We start from the raw sequence: 20,683 nt of genomic DNA on the forward strand, positions 1-20,683 counted from the left end.
GATATGTATGTTCCTATTACCATTTTCTTAATTGTTTTGGGTTTGTTATTGTAGGTGTTTTCCTTCTCTTGTGTTTCCTTCCTGGAGAAGTTCCTTTAGCACTTGTTGTAAAGCTGGTTTGGTGGTGCTGAATTCTCTTAGCTTTTGCTTGTCTGTAAAGGTTTTAATTTCTCCATCAAATCTAAATGAGGGGGGCTTCCCTGGTGGCGCAGTGGTTGGGAGTCCACCTGCCGATGCAGGGGACATGGGTTCATGCCCCAGTCCGGGAGGATCCCACATGCCGTGGAGCGGCTGGGCCTGTGACTCATGGCCACTGAGCCTGCGCGTCCGGAGCCTGTGCTCCGCAACGGGAGAGGCCATAGCAGTGAGAGGCCCGTGTACCGCAAAAAAAAAAAAGTTTGAAATCTGAATGAGATCCTTGCTGGGTAGAATAATCTTGGTTGTAGGTTTTTCTCCTTCATCACTTTATACATGTCCTGCCACTCCCTTCTGGCTTGCAGAGTTTCTGCTGAAAGATCAGCTGTTAACCTTATGGGGATTCCCTTGTGTGTTATTTGTTGTTTTTCCTTGCTGCTTTTAATATTTTTTCTTTGTATTTAATTTTTGATAGTTTGATTAATATGTGTCTTGGCATGTTTATCCTGTATGGGACTCTCTGTGCCTCCTGGACTTGATTAACTATTTCATTTCCCATATTAGGGAAATTTTCAACTATAATCTCTTCAAATATTTTCTCAGTCCCTTTCTTTTTCTCTTTTTCTTCTGAGACCCCTGTAATTCGAATATTGGTGCATTTAATGTTGTCCCAGAGGTCTCTAAGACTGTCTTCAATTACTTTCATTCTTTTTTCTTCATTCTGCTCTGCAGTAGTTATTTCCACTATTTTATCTTCCAGGTCACTTATCCGTTCTTCTGCCTCAGTTATTCTGCTATCGATCCCATCTAGAGAATTTTTAATTTCATTTATTGTGTTGTTCATCACTGTTTGTTTGCTCTTTAGTTCTTCTAGGTCTTTGTTAAACATATCTTGTAATTATTCTATTTCCAAGTTTTTGGATCATCTTTACTATCATTATTCTGAACTCTTTTTTAGGTAGACTGCCTATTTCCTCTTCATTTGTTAGGTCTGGTGGGTTTTTGCCTTGCTCCCTCATCTGCTGTGTATTTTTCTGTCTTCTCATTTTGCTTACCTTACTGTGTTTGGGGTCTCCTTCTCGCAGGCTGCAGGTTCGTAGTTCCTGTTGTTTTTGGTGTCTGTCCCCAGTGGCTAAGGTTGGTTCAGTGGGTTGTGTAGGCTTTCTGGTGGAGGGGACTAGTGCCTGTGTTCTGGTGGATGAGGCTGGATCTTGTCTTTCTGGTGGGCAGGTCCACGTCTGGTGGTGTGTTTTGGGGTGTCTGTAGCCTTATTTTGATTTTAGGCAGCCTCTCTGCTAATGGATGGGGTTGTGTTCCTGTTTTGCTAGTTGTTTGGCATCGGGTGTCCAGCACTGTAGCTTGCTGGTCGTTGAGTGAAGCTGGGTCTTGGTGTTGAGATGGAGATCTCTGGGAGATTTTTGCCATTTGATATTACATGGAACTGGGAGGTATCTTGTGGACCAGTGTCCTGAACTTGGCTCTCCCACCTCAGAGGCACAGCCCTGATGCCTGGCTGGAGCACCAAGAGCCTTCCATCCGTACGGCTCAGAATAAAAGGGAGAAAAAGTAGAAAGAAAGAGAGAAAGAAGATAAAATAAAATAAAGTTATTAAAATAAAAAATAATTATTAAGAAAAATTTTTAAAGTAATTTTTAAAAACACAAAAAATGGACAGACGGAACCCTAGGACAAATGGTAAAAGTAAAGCTATAAAGACAAAATCACACACAGAAGCATACACATACACACTCACAAAAAGGTTAAAATATATATATATCTTTGCTCCCAAAGGCCACCTCCTCAATTTGGGATGATTCGTTGTCTATTCAGGTATTCCACAGATGCAGGGTACATCAAGTTGATTGTGGAGATTTAATCCGCTGCTCCTGAGGCTGCTGGGAGAAATTTCCCTTTCTCTTCTTTGTTCGCACAGCTCCCGGGGTTCAGCTTTGGATTTGGCCCCGCCTCTGTGTGTAGGTCGCCTGAGGGCATCTGTTCTTCGCTCAGACAGGACAGCGTTAAAGAAGCAGCTGCTTCGGGGGCTCTGGCTCACTCAGGCCGGGGGGAGGGAGGGGTACGGAGTGCGGGGCGAGCCTGCGGCGGCAGAGGCCAGCGTGACATTGCAGCAGCCCGAGGCGTGCCGTGCGTTCTCCCGGGGAAGTTGTCCCTGGATCATGGGACCCTGGCAGTGGCGGGCTGCACAGGTTCCCGGGAGGGGAGGCGTGGATAGTAACCTGTTCTTGCACACAGTCTTCTTGGTGGCGGCAGCAGCAGCCTTAGCGTCTCATGCTCGTCTCTGGGGTCTGCGCTCAGAGCGTGGCTCGCGCCCGTCTCTGGAGCTCCTTTAAGCGGCGCTCTTAATTCCCTCTCCTCATGCACCAGGAAACAAAGAGGCAAGAAAAAGTCTCTTGCCTCTTCGGCAGGTCCAGACTTTTCCCCCAGACTCCCTCGCGGCTAGCTGTGGCGCACTAACTCCTTCAGGCTGTGTTCACGCCGCCAACCCTAGTCCTCTCCCTGGGATCCGACCTCCGAAGCCGGAGCCTCAGCTCCCAGCCCCGCCCGCCCCGGCGGGTGAGCAGACAAGCCTCTCGGGCTGGTGAATGCTGGTCGGCACTGGTTCTCTGTGCGGGAATCTCTCCGCTTTGCCCTCCGCACCCCTATTGCTGCGCTCTCCTCCGTGGCTCCGAAGCTTCCCCCTCCGCCACCCGCAGTCTCCGCCCGCGAAGGGCCTTACTAGTGTGTGGATACCTTTCCTCCTTCACAGCTCCCTCCCACTGGTGCAGGTCCCATCCCTATTTTTTTGTCTCTGTTTTTTTTTTCTTTTGCCCTACCCAGGTACATGGGGAGTTTCTTGCCTTTTGGGAGGTCTGAGGTTTTCTGCCAGCGTTCAGTAGGTGTTCTGTAGGAGCTATTCCACATGTAGATGTATTTCTGATGTATTTGTGGAGAGGAAGGTGATCTCCGCGTCTTACTCTTCTGCCATCTTGAAGCTCCTCCAGAAGGAGGCTCTTTACAAATGGTGGTTTGGCTTGATTCTACTATAGTGTATGGGTTAGTACATGCATCTGGGAATCTAACCATCCTTTATAAAATGGATTAAACATTTATTTTCTGGCAACTTGGTCTCTCTCTCTTGTTCTTAATAAAATGTCATTAGGAGAAAATGTGCATAGGCCACAAGTAACTTATAATCTGTTATATGTACATAGTCCACAAGTAGCATATAACCTATTTAAGTGGACTCTTTTTAAAAAGCAGCATTGGGAACCAGTGTCAACTTAATTTGTCTTTCCATTCTAGACATCATATAACAGGTTTTTTCCTCCTACCAGGCTGATTTTAACACCAACATTTCTGGGGTAAATGAACAAAAACGTATAAGCTGTGAGGATTTTGTGGACCTTTCTGATATTTACCACTCTAATGAAGAGTACTTCAGGAAACTAGAAGAGCTGAAGGCAGCCCACATGGAAACTATGGCAAAGTTAGAGAAAATGTACCAGAATAAATTAAATTTAAAGGAAGTTCAGCTAGCGATCACCATGGAAGAAGCTGCTAGTGTCTCTTCCAGGTAAGTTTGTACATAATGTTATTTGTGGACTGTAAAGTAAAATGTATACTTAAAAGTGCAGAACAAAATTATTTCAGAATATTTTCTTTCAAATATCCCTTTGTGCTTTTAATGATATACAGAGGTGAGATTTTATTCAGATTGTTTGATGGCTTATCAACCTATTAGGTGGCTTCTTGCCTTGTGGGTCATTTGGTGGCCCTTTGTTCTTTTCTCTCTGACCCACCATTCTTAGACATGTATCAGAATATTTAGTCTGGGCCATTTTCAAATGATGAATATTAAAATGTAACTTTAAAAGCCCTTTTTTTTATAATATGTGGATTAATATGAGCTCAGTAAAGATATAGTACAGAAGGTTCAGAGCTAAGACACAGATCTGATTTAAGTTTTCAAAATAGTCATTTTTGCCATAAACTTGCTTCTTTTGAAACTTGAGTTGGTCAGCTCTGATTGTGCATCTCCTGTGTGCCAGACCTTGTCTGGGCACCGAGGAGTCAAAATCAAGATGCCCTCAAGGAGGTCAAAGACTAGCTGAGATCTAAACACACAACATGGTGTAACAGAGTGTCATGGAGACAGAAGAAGAGCAGTTGATCATGTCAAGGTGTCAGTGGAGGGATACAGGCACATCGAGTGTCATATCTGAGTTCAGTCTTGAAGGAGAAATAGCTGAAGCAGATGTAGGAAGCAAGGAGTGGCCTTCTAGGCCGCAGGAACCATGTGTGCCAAGGCATGGTGCCGTGAGACATCACCGTGTGTGTGTGAGGAACTTCCCATGATTGGATCTTTTTTTTTTTCCTTGTGTTGGGTCTCCATTGTGGCGCACAGGTTCTTCTTCGTGGCAGGTGTGCGGGCTTCTCTAGGTATGGCGCAAGGGCTCCAGAGCCCGCGAGCTCAGTAGTTGCGGTGCACGGGTTCCCTAGTTGCAGTGCGTGGGCTTAGTTGCCCCGAGGCATGTGGGATCTTAGTTGCCCCACCAGGGATCAAACTCGCGTCCCCCTGTATTGGAAGGCAGATTCTTAACCACTGGACCACCAGGGAAGTGGCCTGTGATTGGATTTTTTTTTTTTTTTGGCTGCATTGGGTCTTCGTTGCTGCGCACGGGCTTTCTCTAGTTGTGGCGAGTGGGGGCTACTCTTCGTTGTGGTGCACAGGCTTCTCATTGCAGTGGCTTCTCTTGTTTCGGAGCACAGTCTCTAGGTGTGCAGGCTTCAGTAGTTGTGGCTCACGGGCTCTAGAGCGCAAGCTCAGTAGTTGTGGCGCACAGGCTTAGTTGCTCCGTGGCATGTGGGGTCTTCCCAGACCAAGGCTCAAACCCGTGTCTCCTGCACTGGCAGGTGGATTCTTAACCACTGCGCCACCAGGGAAGCCCCCTGTGATTGGATCTCACTTAAGAATGGTGACGGGGTAGGGAGAGGCAAGAGGTGAAACTGGAAAGGAAGGCAGGGGCTAGTCTTGAAGGGCTTTAAAATCTAGACTTTTCTTTTTCCAATTAAAAAACAATTTGGGGGGGCTGCATTGGGTCTTCGTTGCTACACACAGGCTTTCTCTAGTTGCAGCGAGCGGGGGCTAGTCTTCGTTGCGGTGCACGGGCTTCTCATTGCAGTGGCTTCTCTTGTTGTGGAGCACGGGCTCTAGGGCATGTGGGCTTCAGTAGTTGTGGCACGTGGGCTCAGTAGTTGTGACTCGTGGGCTCTAGAGCACAGGCTCAGTAGTTGCGGCACACAGGCTTCAGTAGCTGTGGCACACGGGCTTCAGTAGTTGTCGCGCATGGGCTTAGCTGCTCTGTGGCATATGGGATCTTCCCGGACCAGGGCTCGGACCCGTGTCCCCTGCATTGGCAGGCGGATTCTTAACCACTGCGCCACCAGGGAAGTCCCTATAATCTAGACTTTGTAACAATGACAAATCATGGGAAAGTTTCAGGAAGGAGAGTGATGTGATCAGATGTATGTTTTAAGATGGTGACTCTGGAAAATGTGTGGAGAATTCAATAGTGATTAGACCCAAGGAGCCTCTGCTGTCTTAGGTTCCTGCCCTGGTAAATGAGGGAGTAAAACTAGATCATTTATCGGCATCTCCCAGGCTCTGTTCTAAAAAAAAAATTGATAATTTTCACAAGCCCTATCCAGCTCCTATTTTCTAACTGATTTTGCCTTGATCTTAGAAATTATGTAGTTCTTAATTTTTATATTTGGTCACATGCAGCTGAAAGAGTAAACTAATTATTCTTCTCATTTACTTAGGTCTGTATCAGAAAAGAGCTCCCATCATCCTGTTTCATTAATGACATCAATTTCAGAGCCTGATTTAGGTCAGTCTTCCTCCTTGATTGTGTCTTCCTCTGAAGATGAGTTGCCCAACGTAGAAAAAGAGTATTCTGAGAAAAGCAGAATGATGACCTATGCTAAGGAGCTCATCAACAACATGTGGACAAACTTCTCTGTTGAAGATTATATTCAGTTTGAAGATGCTGACTTGCCAGCACTCGAAAAAAAAAAAAAGAAGCCAAAAGAATGGGTGCCAAAGATTACAGTACCTGAGCCTTTTCAAATGATGATTAGAGAGCAGAAGAAAAAAGAAGAGAACATGAAATCTAAATCAGATATTGAAATGGCACGCAAACTGCTCAAGAAACAAGAAGAAGAATCAGAGTGTAAGAAAAAATTCCGAGCCAACCCAGTTCCTGCGTTCGTCTTTCTCCCCCTTTATCATGATATAGTCAAGCAAAATGAAGAACGGAGGAGGTCTATGAAGGAGAAAAACAAAGAAGCTCTTTTGGCCTCGCAAAAGCCGTTTAAGTTTATTGCAAGGGAGGAACAGAAGCAAATTCGGGAAAAGCAGCTGAAAGACTTTTTTAAGTCTAAAAAGAAAACAAACCAATTTAAAGCCAGACCGATACCTCGATCTACTTATGGTTCAACTGTCAATGACAAGTTAACAGAAGAAGAACTCTATAGAAACATTAGGACGCAGCAGAGAACCCAAGACTTTTTACAGAATTCATCCCCTCTGCCTTGTAGTCCAGCTCGCAGAAGTTATGCTACAAGGAAGCCCAAGTGTCCTGAACAGGCTGAAAAGTCCAAGTGTAAACACAAGGTTAGGTGCCAGACTGCTGATACTGAAGACCTTCCTGAGAGATATCAGAAACATCACTCAGAACAGAAGTGTCCAAAACCCCTGACAGTCTGTGAACCATCTGACCTTCATGCAGCCTCACATGCATCCACTGAAAGAGAGAAAATCTTGGCAGATATTGAAGCAGATGAAGAAAATTTAAAAGAAACACGTTGGCCTTATCTGTCTCCAAGGCGCAGGTCACCAGTAAGAAGTAGAAATGCAAAACCTGTGCCTTGTAGCTGCAACCCTCCCATGCCCACGGTGTCCTCCAGGGGAAGAGAACAAGCCACAAGGTAAATAACTGATACAGCACTGATTGACTCATGGTTGCTCCATTGATTTTGTATTGGGGAATTTGAAAATATGACGTTATTTTATCTGGTAACATATTTTACTATATAATATAGAACATTTTGCCAGAGGGTGTTCTTCTAAGAAATGAATGTATTTTCCATTTTATGAATCTTTGGGGATAGAAAAGGTTACAGTCACCCTATTGATTTTCTAATTACAACTCAGATCCTTCTCAGAAGGTTGCCCCTTGTTTTCAACCGTTGAATTATCCCGTGTTGTCTTTGCTAAACAACATTCTCATTGGCTTAAAGTGAATTAAGCCTTAGTTTGTTGCCCTCAGGAGATCACTTGAGGAAAAGAAAATGTTGGAAGAAGAGAGAGATCGGATCCTAACTAAGCAGAAGCAAAGAATGAAAGAATTGCAGAAACTCTTGACAACCCGGGCTAAGGCTTATGACTCACATCAGAGTTTAGCTCAAATGTCTAAATCCAGAGTAAAATCTCTCAGGTATCATGAGAGAATCCTGACCCTCCAGATCATTGGTTTTCAAACTTTTTTTGAATCAGTGGACCCCCAATATATGAACAAATTAAGAATAGTATTAGTATTTCAGTTTCTGGATTCAAGTTACTATCAGTTACTTATAGTTAACTTACACACACACACACTCTCTCTCTCTCTCTCTCTCTCTCTCTGTCTCTCTGTCTCTCTGTCTCTCTGTCTCTCTCTCTCTCATACTCACTCACTCACTTCGTGGTGAAAACCAACATGTATACTGACTCCAGGACCATGACGCCATGTTGATGAACAGGAAAACATATTGTGGCCATAGTTCACAGTTGTAATCTTACATCAGCATCTAAACTTTTTCTTTATATTATTTTTTATTGCACAGTGCAATATTGAGAAAAATCTTGATTCACACAGATAAAGCTCTTTTTAACAGCTTGCCGTGTAATCTCAGGATATTCTTCAATAAACAGATATGTCAGAGAGCTTTGTTCTAAGGTCTGCATGAAATCTGACAGCACAAATTAACACATTGATGTTAACATCAGTTATGTGGTGTGTCAGTTAACACGTGTGTTAAGGTTTAGTAGTATGTATTACATGCTGCAATTCTGCAGTACAAAGTTTGAAAATCAGTGTTCCAGAGGAACATTTTTATGTTGCGACATAAAAATGTTCATGTTTAAGTAGTAAAATATCTCCCTCAAAGCTGGGTAAGTAATATGATTTATTAATTTTTAATCTGATTTATAAATACCCCCAAATCTATATTTGCTTTTAATTATGAGTGTTCCTTTTTAAATGTATATTATGTATAATAATTATTATATTCCTTTGTAACAGATGTTATGTATACATTCCTTATAATGTGTACCAATGTAATTCATTGATAAAAAGAGCTTGATTTGATGAACTTGAGCAAAATATTTGTTAGAAATATACTGGTCATCCTTAGAAAGTAAACGGGATTTTCCATAATGCTAAATTGTGTATAGTTAAGCATAATTATCATTTTATGGTATAATTATTTTTTCTAATCCATGAAGTCTTATGATCTTGGTAGAATTAGTGTATTTTATATAGAGAAAGTAGCATAATTTAATTTATTATAGGATCTGGTTCAAATAGTAAGTATACTTACTGTGAATTTATGTATTTTGGTTCCTGTTCCTCTCTATGTGGTATTCCCATACTCCCCATTTCTCCCCTGCCCTGCTCCCATTTAATTAACTGTGCCATCAACCTATAGGAGATATCATTTAGGGGAAAAAAGAAGAGCAACGTCTTGTTTTCAGAAGAAATTCCTTAAAGAGAAGATACCAAATTTGGACCAAACTTTTTTGGTTTATAAATACTTATAAATGAGATAAGAGGGCATTCATTTATCTCCTCAGGCCAGTTTGAAGCCACTGAATCCATTATGCTTTGAAGATTGCAGGAACCTCAAAGTACCCAGACTGTTCCCGGGATGTAAAATTCGTGCTCTCAGAACCTAGAATTTTTATCCTGCATTCCATAAAAATTTACCAGTCTGGGAAAGAAATTGTGATAAACTGTGCTCATGACTTAATTTCTGATTTGTCATCTACGCTAAATGTTATATGTGCAAATTCTTATTTCTTTTAAAAATTCCATTCCTTTTATTTGATTTTAGAAAGAGTGAAAAAGAAAGGATGAGAGAATACCGACGAGAACTAGAAGAAAGAGAAGAAAAATTAAAAAACAGGCCGCTGCTATTTGAAAGAGTTGCTCAGGTTGTGTTTGTTGGAATTTGAGAGCTATTGTCAGCTTTTTTTCTTTTTTTTTTAACATCTCTATCTCCTAATTTTTAGGTCCATTTTTCTTATGTGTTATATAATTTACTGAGATAGTATTATTTCTGTGACAGCTTCATCACATCAGTCAAGTAAGTAGTTTTGCTTAAATCTGAGCATTGAATCTTGATGAAGCTCGTAAGCTTGATAAAGAACATGCTGCTAATCCAATCATTTTCAAAATAATAGTTTCACAACCTGTTTTTAATGGCTAGTACCAACTTGGCCAAATATTAAGGTGAGTTTTGGAAGTCTTTGAAAAATTAAAAAATGAAACAAAATGGCTAATTGAATCAGATTTATTCCTGCCAGTTTTTTTTGTTTGTTTTCTTGGGATAAAATTGACATATAGCAGGTATAAGTTTAAGGTATACAGCATAATGACATACGTATATTAGGAAATGATTACAACAATACGTTTAGTTAACATCTATCATCTCGTATTGTTACCAAAAAAATTTTTTTTCCTTGTGACGAGAACTTTTAGGACCTACTCTCTTAGCAGCTTTCAAATATGCCACACAGCAGTGTTAGCTGTAGTCACCATGCTGTACGTCACACCCCCAGTACTTATTTATCTTATAACTGGAAGTTTGTACCTTTTGACACCTTCATCCAATTCCTCCAGTAACCACAAATCTGATCTCCTTTTCTATGAGTTGTGTGTGTGTGTATTTAGATTCCACGCGTAAATCAGATCATATAGTATTTGTCCTTCTCTGTCTGACTTACTTCCTTTAGCATAATGCCCTCAAGGTCCATCTGTATCGTCACAAATGGCAGGATTTCCTTTTTTATGGCCGAATAATATTCCATTGTGTGTGTGTGTGTGTGTGTGTGTGTGTGTGTGTATGTATATATATATATATATATATATATATATATATATATCTCACATTTTCTTTATCCATTCGTCTTTTGGTGGCCATTTGGGTTGTTGCCACGTCTTAACTATTGTCTATAATGCTTCAGTGAATCGACATAGTGATTTCATTTTCTTTAGATAAATGCCTGGGAGTGGAATTGCTGGATTGTGTAGTAGTTCTATTTTTAAGTTTTTGAGGAACCTCTATACTGTTTTCCATAATGGCTGCACCAATTTACTTTCCCACGAACAGCACACAAGGGTTCCCTTTTCTCTACATCCTGACCAGCATTTGTTATGTCTTGTCTTTTTGAGACTAGCCATTGAAACAGGTATGAGGTGATATCTCATTGTGGTTTTGATTCATTTCCCTAATGATTAGTGATGTTGAGCACCTTTTCACGTGCCTGTTGGTCATTTGAATATCCTCTTTGGAAAAATGTCTATTCAGATCTGTTGCCCATTTTTAAATTTGATTATTTGGTTTTTGCTAATCACTTGTATGAGTTCTTTATGTATTTTGGATAGTAACCCTTTATCAGGTAGATGATTTGCAGATATTTTTTCCCATTCAGTAGGTTGCCTTTTCATTTTAAAATTTTTGCCTTTTCATTTTGTTGATCAGTTTTTTTAAGTGAGTCTATAATTTTTAGTCTTATCTACAATTACCGAAAGGACTTCCTTTTTTTAAAAATTGAAGTATAGTTGATTTACAATGTGGTATTAGTTTCTGGTATATAGCAAAGTGATTCAGTTATATATGTATATGTGTGTGTATATGTATATTCTTTTTCAGATTCTTTTCCATTATAGGTTATTATAAGATATTGAATATAGTTCCCTGTGCTGTACAGTAGGACCTTGTTGTTTATCTGTTTTATATAAAGTAGTGTGCATCTGTTAATCCCACCTCCTAATTTATCCCTCCTCCCCCAATTTGGTAACCATAAGTTTGTTTTCTACGTCTGTGAGAAGCACTTCCTTTTTATCAGAAAAAATACTTGGATCCTATGGACGATGAATTCTGATTTTACTAGATTTATACTCAGTTTTACAGTCTTTCCCTTAAGAGAAATTTGTCAATTTCAGATGATCTTCCCCTTTGTGTCCATGAGGGAGGGGCTCCAATGGGCGACATGGTTTAACAATGGACAAAATCACTGGAGGTTACGGGTGCTGTGTTGTGAATTTCAAGCTGTTACATTTGGAGCTTCCTGCCAGCAAGTGTCTGGGACAGATGAGTGTCCTTATAGGACTGACCGTGTCAGTGACTCACTGAGGACAAAGGATGTGTGTTATGGGTAAATCTACATATTACAGCCTCTCAAAGTGATGGGAACCCTTTACTGACTGATTTGGATATAATTTTATGTAATGCTTTTCATTTTAAGGGATGGTGTTTTTTTTCCATATCTCAGTTTCAACTTTAGGGGAAAAAATTTATCTTAAGTTGTTCTGTGTTACTCAGCATAAAGTGATTGACTTTCGTCTCAAATTACTTATCTCCAGCTCCCAACTGCAGGCTTTTTTTTTTTTTTTTTTGCGCGGTACGCGGGCCTCTCACCGTTGTGTCCTCTCCCGTTGCGGAGCACAGGCTCCGGACACGCAGGCTCAGCGGCCATGGCTCACAGGCCCAGCCGCTCCGCGGCATGTGGGATCTTCCCGGACCGGGGCACGAACCTGTGTCCCCTGCATAGGCAGGCGGACTCTCAACCACTGCGCCACCAGGGAAGCCCTCTTTTTTTTTTTTTTTTAAAGTAAGTATTTTAGTCTTTTTATTTATTTTTGGCTGCGTTGGGTCTTTGTTGCTGTGTGCGGGCTTTCTCTAGTTATGGTGAGCAGGGGCTGCTCTTTGTTGTGGTGTGCAGGCTTCTCATTGCGGTGGCTTCTCGTTGCAGAGCACGGGCTCTAGGTGCGCGGGCTTCAGTAGTTGTGGCTCGTGGGCTCAGTAGTTGTGGCACACAGACTTAGTGGATCCGCAGCATGTGGGATCTTCCTGGACCAGGGATTGAACCTGTGTCCCCTGCATTGACAGGCAGATTCTTAACCACTGCGCCACCAGGGACGTCCTCCTCTGTGTTCTTTTATTACTCTTTTGTGCATCTCTGTCTTTGCTCCTGCATGTTGTGTGGAAATTATCTGTTCAATGCTCTCTTCTCTTTCAGCTAGTTACTTTTAAAGGTGTTGGTCAAATCTTTGTATTCCTAGCACTTAGCACCTAAGACAATGTATGGCACAAAGGGGATGTTAAGAAACATTTGTTGAACCCAAACTGAACTGTTTCTTCCTGGGATTAGTCCAGGCTGAGAGCACTACCCTGACAATACTAGTGATGAGCCTCAGTATTAACAAGCAGTTTTACCATGCTGTGAATTCCCACTCTTTCTAAGCACCAGAGAAAATGTGGTAAAATAAGTGGTGTGTGTGAAATTAAACCCATAAAGAAATGTTAAATATTGAAAACATAAGTTAGTTTCACAAATGATATTTCTTCCACCACCCTTGGCCCACACATATGCTGTTCTCTATCCCCATATAGCCTCTACCTCCCGTGAGGGCTTGTCACAAAATAAATATTCAGTTATTATTAAATAAAGGAAAGAATTACTATAAACTAAACTTAGGCTCATAAAAATTAAGTATTTTTCCCCTTCAAACTAGGGCAGTGATTGTAGACAAACTTTCATCATTCCTCACTATTTTGGTTTCCTCAAGAAACAAAGTTAATTTGTTTTTTTTGCAGTCTTAGATAGAAAAACAAAATAACCATACAGTTATTTTAACTACTTTTATTTCATGGTCTTTACAATTCTTTTGCATTGTGAAATTCAAGGGGGAAATGTTTGTTTCAATTAGGAACAATTACACACTATTCACCTTGATATAAAATATTAAAAGGTAATAAATTCTATATACAGGGTGATTGAGGGTGACTCACCATTGTTTTGGTTTTGTTAACATAAATTAGAACTTCTTTTTTTCTTGCAGTGACTATTGCTGCTAATTAACAGCTGTTATTTAATAAATTCACTCACAACTTTATGCATTACCCATTTATAAGTGTTAATTGTGGTCTTGCTGCTGTTGAGTTACCCCCTAGCAGAGTACGCCTGTGATCCAGGACAGAGCAAACCATGTTTTCCTGTTTCTTGAAAATCACAGGATTTATTAACTGAATAGATGTTAAATTGGATTTTAAGCCAAATTCAGATGAAGGCTTACAAGCACTAACATTGATTAGTATCATTTAAATCTTTTATATTTCATTTGCTTAAAATTAGAACATATTTTTCTTAATACATTGGGTTACGTTTGGGGTTTCTTTATTCTGCTTTACAGTCTTTGGGGCATAGTTCTTGTCTCACTTTGCTGTGCCTTTCAGTTCCCCAAGTCTTGTCTGTTTGTGTTCATAGCCTCTGGTTGCATTTTTACTTACTTTTCTGAAAATTATTATTATTCACAGTGGGTGCATTTTAGCAGCAGCTTGAGTGCTTCTTTTTTCAGTTTTCTAGCATGTCAGGAAATGCACTGGTGATAGTTTTATCCATTGTAATCAGTCTTTGCCATTTTGGTTTCTCCCATGGGACACTAGACTCCATGGTCCTTCCTTATGCTGGAATCCCTGGGTTAGGAAAATATCTGACACTGATTTGCTGAAGTCAGACTTTAGGCTACCTTCAAACTCCAGGATAACCACTTCCACTTAGAAAGCAGCATGGTGGAGTGGAGAAGACTCAGGAAAGGATTAAGAGACTTGGTTTTCCCTCTCACTATATCCTGTGACCTTAAGCAAACCGCTTAACCTCAGCAAGAGTGGAGGGAGTATCTTACTTATTTGTTAAATTTGGGGTGAGACTGGGTGCTCTTCCACACCCTTTCCAGGATGGGATGCCATTGGTGCATTGGGGCTGGGCCATTCCTCGGGCCTTTCCTTTAGTTTGAGGTCCAGATGACGATTTTTGGCCCTATACTAGTTCATGTCCACTCATAGGAGATAAAATTGGAGTAAAGCCAAGGCACTAATGAGAACCCCAGTCATCTTATGTCTCTGTAAATCCTGTGGCCTCAGGAACTGTGACAGCTGACTTGCTTTAGGTATGAGAGTGTCATCACAACTCCCACAAAGCCAGGAAGTAACATTCTGGAGAGTTGAACCCAGTTCTAAATTCATGTTTTTCTTGCTGTATCTCTTGCTTCCTCTACAGAATTAAGGTAACAACATTGATGATTTTATCATCTTTGGTGGATTAGAGGTATGGCTTGTAAAGAGTAAAATTTACAGTAGGCACATAAAGAACTCTCTGACAACTATCACAGGAACTTATTTTCTTACTGATTTTTTTCAGATATCATTGAACAGTCATGAAACAGTATAAAGAATAATTATAGATCAAAACTCATGTGGCCACTACCCAGGTTAAAAGCATTAGAGCACTGCCAGTACCCCAGAAACCCTGCGTGCCCCTACCAGATCAAATCCCTCTCACCTAGAGGTAGCCACCCTTCTAACTTTTGACATAAGCATTTCCTTGTTTTTCTTTACAGTTTTACCACTGCTGTACCTATCCCTAAACAACATAGTTTAGTTTTGCCTGTTTTTGGACTTTATGTAAATGAATCATACTACGTGTACTCTTTTGTGGTATGCTGCTTGTGAGATCCGTCCATGTTGTGGCATATAGCTAGAGTTCATTTTCGTTGCTTTATTTTAGTCTGTTACATGAATACGTCACAATTTATTTATCCATCCTACTGCTGATAGATATTTAGGTTGTTTCCAGTTTGGGGTTGTTACAAACAGTACTGTTCTGAACATTTTGGTATGTCTCCTTGGGCAGATATGTAGGAGTTTCTCTGGGCATATACCTAGGAGTGGAATTGCTGGTCAGAGGGTATGCATAATTTTCAACCAACTGTGATTATTGAATTTAATTTTCACAGGAGCTTTTAACCCGTACATTTGTAATGGAAACTTAAAGTCTTTTGTTCTTATCTAAAAAGGTTTGTCTTTCCTATAGAAAAATGCAAGAATGGCAGCAGAAAAGCATTATTCTAACACCTTAAAAGCACTAGGAATATCTGATGAGTTTGTTTCAAAGAAAGGCCAAAGTGGAAAAATATTTGAGTACTTCAGCAATCAAGAGATGAAAAGTTTCACTGAAGATAAAGAAAGGTAACATATATAAGATGTCTGAATAGTTTACCTTTGAAAAAATTCCTACTTGCAGGAAAGCTAAAATTCTGTTCTATGATATTTTAAAACGTCTTTTACCTAATGGAATACATGTGAACTACTGTAAAATATACTGACATTTTAACATGTTTGACACTTCAAAATATTACACGGTGATGAAGTATTTTGTTTTTAAAGTAAAATAATTTAAATTTCTGACATAAATAATGAAAACAATAACATGCTTTCAAATGAAGTTTGAGTCAATCAAGTTTTGAAATAAATTACTTCTCAGAGGAATATCTACTTTCCCAATTGGTACTTTTATAGACTTCTCTTGATAAATCGGAGCTTATACACTTGAGGAAGACTAACTGCAGGATGGCGTACATTACAGAGGGTTTGTTTACCTTTAAACCAAATTATTTTTCCTTTGAAAGATTGATAAATTTCTTCCTCTAGCTTTAATGAAGAAAAAATAGAAGAAAGAGAGAATGGGGAAGAAAATTATCTTACTGATACCAACAGCCAAGATTCTTGCAAGGAAACAGGTAAAGCTGATGAAGAGAGTGGAGAAGAGAATTGTGTTGAAGAATAAAACTGAATCAGTCGACAGGGTCTCCTCTCTGTTCCCCTGATGTCGTTGGCAGCATTGGGTGTCAGAAGCCGCGCGCGTGTGGTGTTAAGGACATCCATGGGAACCCGTCTGATAACGTGCAGGTCTCTTTTTGTTCCGGACGCGCAGGCTCAGCGGCCATGGCTCACGGGCCCAGCCGCTCCGCGGCATGTGGGATCTTCCCGGACCGGGGCACGAACCCTTGTCCCCTGCATCGGCAGGCGGACTCTCAACCACTGTGCCACCAGGGAAGCCCCATGCAGGTCTCTTGAGCAAAGTCCTCGTGTAGCCTGAAAAGGCCGAATCCAGCTGATGGGTCATTTGGTCAGTTAGAGTCAGGCTTTGCCTATTCAGTTTTTAAAATTACTACATATGGTCTGTTTGCAACTTTGAGCTTACTTCTATTTTTAAAAAGTGTTTGAGAATCACAGCTGTCACAAACTGATTAGGTATAAAAATATACATAATTTTATCATTTTGGGTGGAAAAAATTGCTTAGCATTGAGAGCAGAGGGGAGTATTGGCCTTTGGTTTGAAAAAAAAGTTCTGGAAAGCATGAATCAATAAATATTTTTAAATTATACTACTTGCTCCTTTTTCTCTGCAGTACATCTCACAAAATGAATTCTCAAACTTATTTTACTAGGTATTTTAAATTTCTTATCTGAGCCATTTTTAAAAAGTAATAAAACAGGAAAAAATAGATAACTTGCACATTTACATTCATTTATGCACTGAGAGTTACTGGGTTTTTTTTTGAAAAATCCAAGTCTATTGTTTCGTATGCCCTTAGGGAGCTGCCATTAAGCTAAATAACGGAGGATGTCAGAATATAGAGGCCAACGAATAAAACTCAAGAGTTTTCAAATGTAAAAATAAAAAAGAAAAGGAAGAAAAGTTGTTATTTGGGTAAGTTTAACATCAAATTGAGTGTGGATAAATATACACCTGAAGGCTTCTAAAAGTTTGATGGGACTGGACTGCTAAAGAAACTCTAAGCCTGGTCTGCAACCCTTAAAGCAACACCAGACCTGCTGCACCAGTCAGAAGCCAGTTGTGAAAGGTATGCAGAACCCAGGGAGGGCACATGCTTCAAAGTCCGTTTTATTATTTATTTATTTAGGCCACGCTGTGCAGCATGCAGGATCTTAGTTCCCCGACCAGGGATTGAACTCATGCCCCCTGCATTGGGAGGGTAGAGTCCTAACCATTGGACTGCCAGGGAAGTCCCAAAGCCCATTTTAAAATGGAGAAAAATTAATCTCCAAGTGGCAATTCCAAGGCCAAAGAGAGAGTTACTGTTAAATTAGCCACACCATCATCACTTTTTCTCTTTTATCCCTACTTTTATTCCAATTTATTTTTGATACATAAATTATTAGAAAAGCTTTTATACTAGTTTTTTTAACCCTGTGTATTAAGACAGGTGGAAATAATTATAGCATCTGCGTTTTAACCTTAATTGGAATTAAATATCACCCCTGTTTTATATATGATGAAATTGTGTATAATAACTTTTTCAAGGCAAGTCTCCAGAATAATTCAGATTTGACCCTTTAATACGGGACCCAGTTGTGCTCAACTCTTTACACATTATTGCAGACACACTTGTCTTTCTGTGCATGATGTTAATTTGATTATATGAATCCATCACTTTGCTCTTTGAGCAAATTTTTGTTTTAAAAACTCAAACCAGTCATAAAGATGTGATTGGGTAAGAGTTCTCTTTTCCTAGAAACAATAAACCTTTAAAAACGATGAACTAATAAAGGTGTATCTAATAGCAGTGTCTTCCAACTGGCAGTTTATGCCTTAAATTTAAACATGAGGTGATTTTTCTCAATTAAGAGCAAATGTTCACTCATAAACTCCTTTCCTAAGTTTGTGTTAAACTGTTTGTCACTGTCATTAGATTGTAAACTCCTTGTGAGTTGGCACAACTTAAAAATTCATCTTTCTATTCCTTAATATTTTGCACAGGATTGTACATACAGTAGGTATTTAATAAAGACTTGGATGAGTAAGTAGATGAATATGGTTTTTAATTTTACTTATAATTACTTCAAAATGAGTACACATGGATTAGAAACATTTCTCTTCCAATTCATTGAGAACCTGTGAAACACAATCCACAAATTGTAACGTTCAAAACCTAACTTGCTTCCTAAGGATTTACTCCCCATTCTGTTTCTTCTCAGTTTCATGGGCAGTGTGTGGGACTTGCTTTCAGGACCAATCTTCAGTTTTCTTTAAAAATGGGAATAGTACCCATCTTGGGTGGCTGTAGGAAGAACTGGTGTAATCGTATATGGAAAGGCTCTTTGTAAACTAGGGTATTCAAGTGATAGTGTCAGAGGACAGGATATTACTCAAGAAACTTTTAACTTTAAACATTCTTTTATTTAAGTGAGATATGAAATGGTTTAAATATTATTTTGTTAGAAATAATATTTGAACTACTTATTTACTACTTATATTACTACTAATTTATTATTTTTAAAATTATAGTCGATTTACAATATTATATTCATTTCAGGTATACAATGTAATGATTCAATATTTTTATAGATTCTACTCCATTTAAAGTTATTACAAAATAATGGCTATATTTCCCTGTGCTATACAGTATATCCTTGTTGCTTATTTATTTAATAAATTTATTTATTTTTGGCTGCATTGGGTCTTCATTGCTGCACGCGGGCTTTCTCTAGTTGCAGCGAGCCGGGGTCACTCTTCGTTGTGGTGTGCAGGCTTTTTATTGTGGTGGCTTCTCTTGTTGCGGAGCACGGGCTCTAGGCACGTGGGCTTCAGTAGTTGTGACGTGCGGGCTCAGTAGTTGTGGCTCGTGGGCTCTAGAGCGCAGGCTCAGTAGTTGTGGTGCACGGGCTTAGTTGTTTTGCGGCATGTGGGATCTTCCGGGACCAGGACTCTAACCCGTGTCCCCTGCATTGGCAGGTGGATTCTTAACCACTGCACCACCAGGGAGGTCCCTCCAGTTCTTTTCTATTTCTCACATTTTCCTCATTTTAAGACATTATTTGTTGTATTTATTCACTCTAGTCTTCATTTTTGAGATGACTTTTTCTTTCTGATGTTTCCTGGGTTTTTTGCTCCTCTTTTAAAATCTTTTCTCAGTCACTTTATTTCAGAGTTTTTCACATTGTAATTTACATTTCCCTTTACAGTTTTTATCATTTTCTTTTAGCTAATTCTGAAGTATTATGATAGCTATAGTTTTCTTTCCTTTTGTGGGTATGTTTTTCTGATATGGTTTCATTGTCCAAACAGATATTATTCTTCTCTGGTTCTCCTATTTAAAAAACAAAACGAAACAAACAAGAAAAACACTTTGAATGAGATTCAATTGTGATCCTTTTTCTTTGCTCATATTTTAAGTGGAATGAGTTGTACTGTACTCCTACAAGGGAGATTTTCTAAATTCTGTCAAGAACTGTGCAGGGTCTAGGATTTTACCATATTTATAAGTTAACAAGTTAGCATGCCACAGTTTCATGGATGTTGACAGAAGACATGAGACTCCTATATCAAAGACAAAGGATTTTGTTACTAATGGTAAAAGCAGTAGTTGAAGTGTCAGCATGCTCTTCATTTGTGCTGGCTCCAAGTTCCTTGGGGGAGATGCAGAGGGACCCCCATGGATGCCTTCACACCCAGTGGGCTATGTTATAGGAGGGAAACACTGAGCTTGGGGGAGTCCCCACTTTCATAGTATTTGGGAACAAGACTGTAATTTGGGGTGGAGGTGGGGAAGACATTACTTCACCCCTCAAGGTTGCTTGCTGCAAACAAAACCCTGAGAAAATGGCCCAGGTAAAGAGTGGTCAGTACATTGCCTTCTGGCCTACCTAGCAAGAATGTGCATGGGTCAGGGCCTGGGTCAGATGGCCTCCCCCAACAGCTTTCAACTCTGTTGTTTGTATGATGTGATTTTTTAAAAATATGGACTTGAACTTTCTGAGATTTTCTATGTTGCTCACCCACCACCTTTTTTCTGGATCTCCTATTTTCTTTGCCTCTGCTATCCCTACTCATAGAAGTTTCTCCTCAATGTGGGACTTTTTTTTTTTATATTTATTTTATTTATTTTTATTTTTTGGCTGTGTCGGGTGTTAGTTGTGGTACGTGGGATCTTCATTGCAGCACGCGGGATCTTTCATTGCGGCGTGCAGGCTTCTCTCTAGTTGTGGTGTGTGGGTTTTTCTCTCTCTAGTTGTGGTGTGCAGGCTCTGGAGTGTGTTGCACACAGACTCTCTAGTTGAGGCGTGTGGCTCAGTAGTCGTGGTGCGTGGGCTTAGTTGCCCCGTAGCAATGTGGGATCTTAGTTCCCGGACCAGGTATCGAACCTGCATTCCCCTGCATTGGGAGGTGGATTCTTTACCACTGGACCACCAGGGAAGGTGGGACTTTTTTGGGAGGAGGGTGCTTTGGTCATCTCAGGGCCCCCAGACCACTTCAGCATTATCAGACCTTTCTGTAGTCTCATCATACTCAGCTGCATATTGGAGCCTGCAGAGTCTGCCTTGATTTCTGCTGCTGTTCTCAGAACAGCCTGCTCAATTG

At 40.2% G+C, this 20,683-nt stretch overlaps 1 protein-coding gene across 3 annotated transcripts in view; it reads left to right on the top strand.

Annotated features, from left to right (window-relative positions):
* Window positions 1-19,625, top strand: part of FAM161A (FAM161 centrosomal protein A) — a 34,239-nt gene extending 14,614 nt beyond the window's left edge. Inside the window, exons 2-7 of one of the 3 annotated variants that reach the window (XM_022597296.3) lie at window positions 3,468-3,706; window positions 5,956-7,122; window positions 7,464-7,631; window positions 9,289-9,388; window positions 15,332-15,486; window positions 15,949-19,625. In XM_022597296.3, the coding sequence (XP_022453004.2) occupies window positions 3,468-3,706; window positions 5,956-7,122; window positions 7,464-7,631; window positions 9,289-9,388; window positions 15,332-15,486; window positions 15,949-16,084 (1,965 nt within the window). In that variant the 3' untranslated portion in view covers window positions 16,085-19,625. Of the gene's footprint in view, window positions 1-3,467; window positions 3,707-5,955; window positions 7,123-7,463; window positions 7,632-9,288; window positions 9,389-11,907; window positions 12,071-15,331; window positions 15,487-15,948 lie in introns of those variants that run through there. The other 2 variants (XM_022597297.3, XM_089922345.1) reach the window with 2 other exon arrangements.
* Window positions 19,626-20,683: the final 1,058 nt, after the last annotated feature.

This window comes from Delphinapterus leucas, chromosome 13 (genome assembly GCF_059928025.1).
Source record: "Delphinapterus leucas isolate spDelLeu-1000000601 "Yukka" chromosome 13, BTC_Dleu_Yukka2, whole genome shotgun sequence".
NCBI lineage: Eukaryota > Metazoa > Chordata > Mammalia > Artiodactyla > Monodontidae > Delphinapterus > Delphinapterus leucas.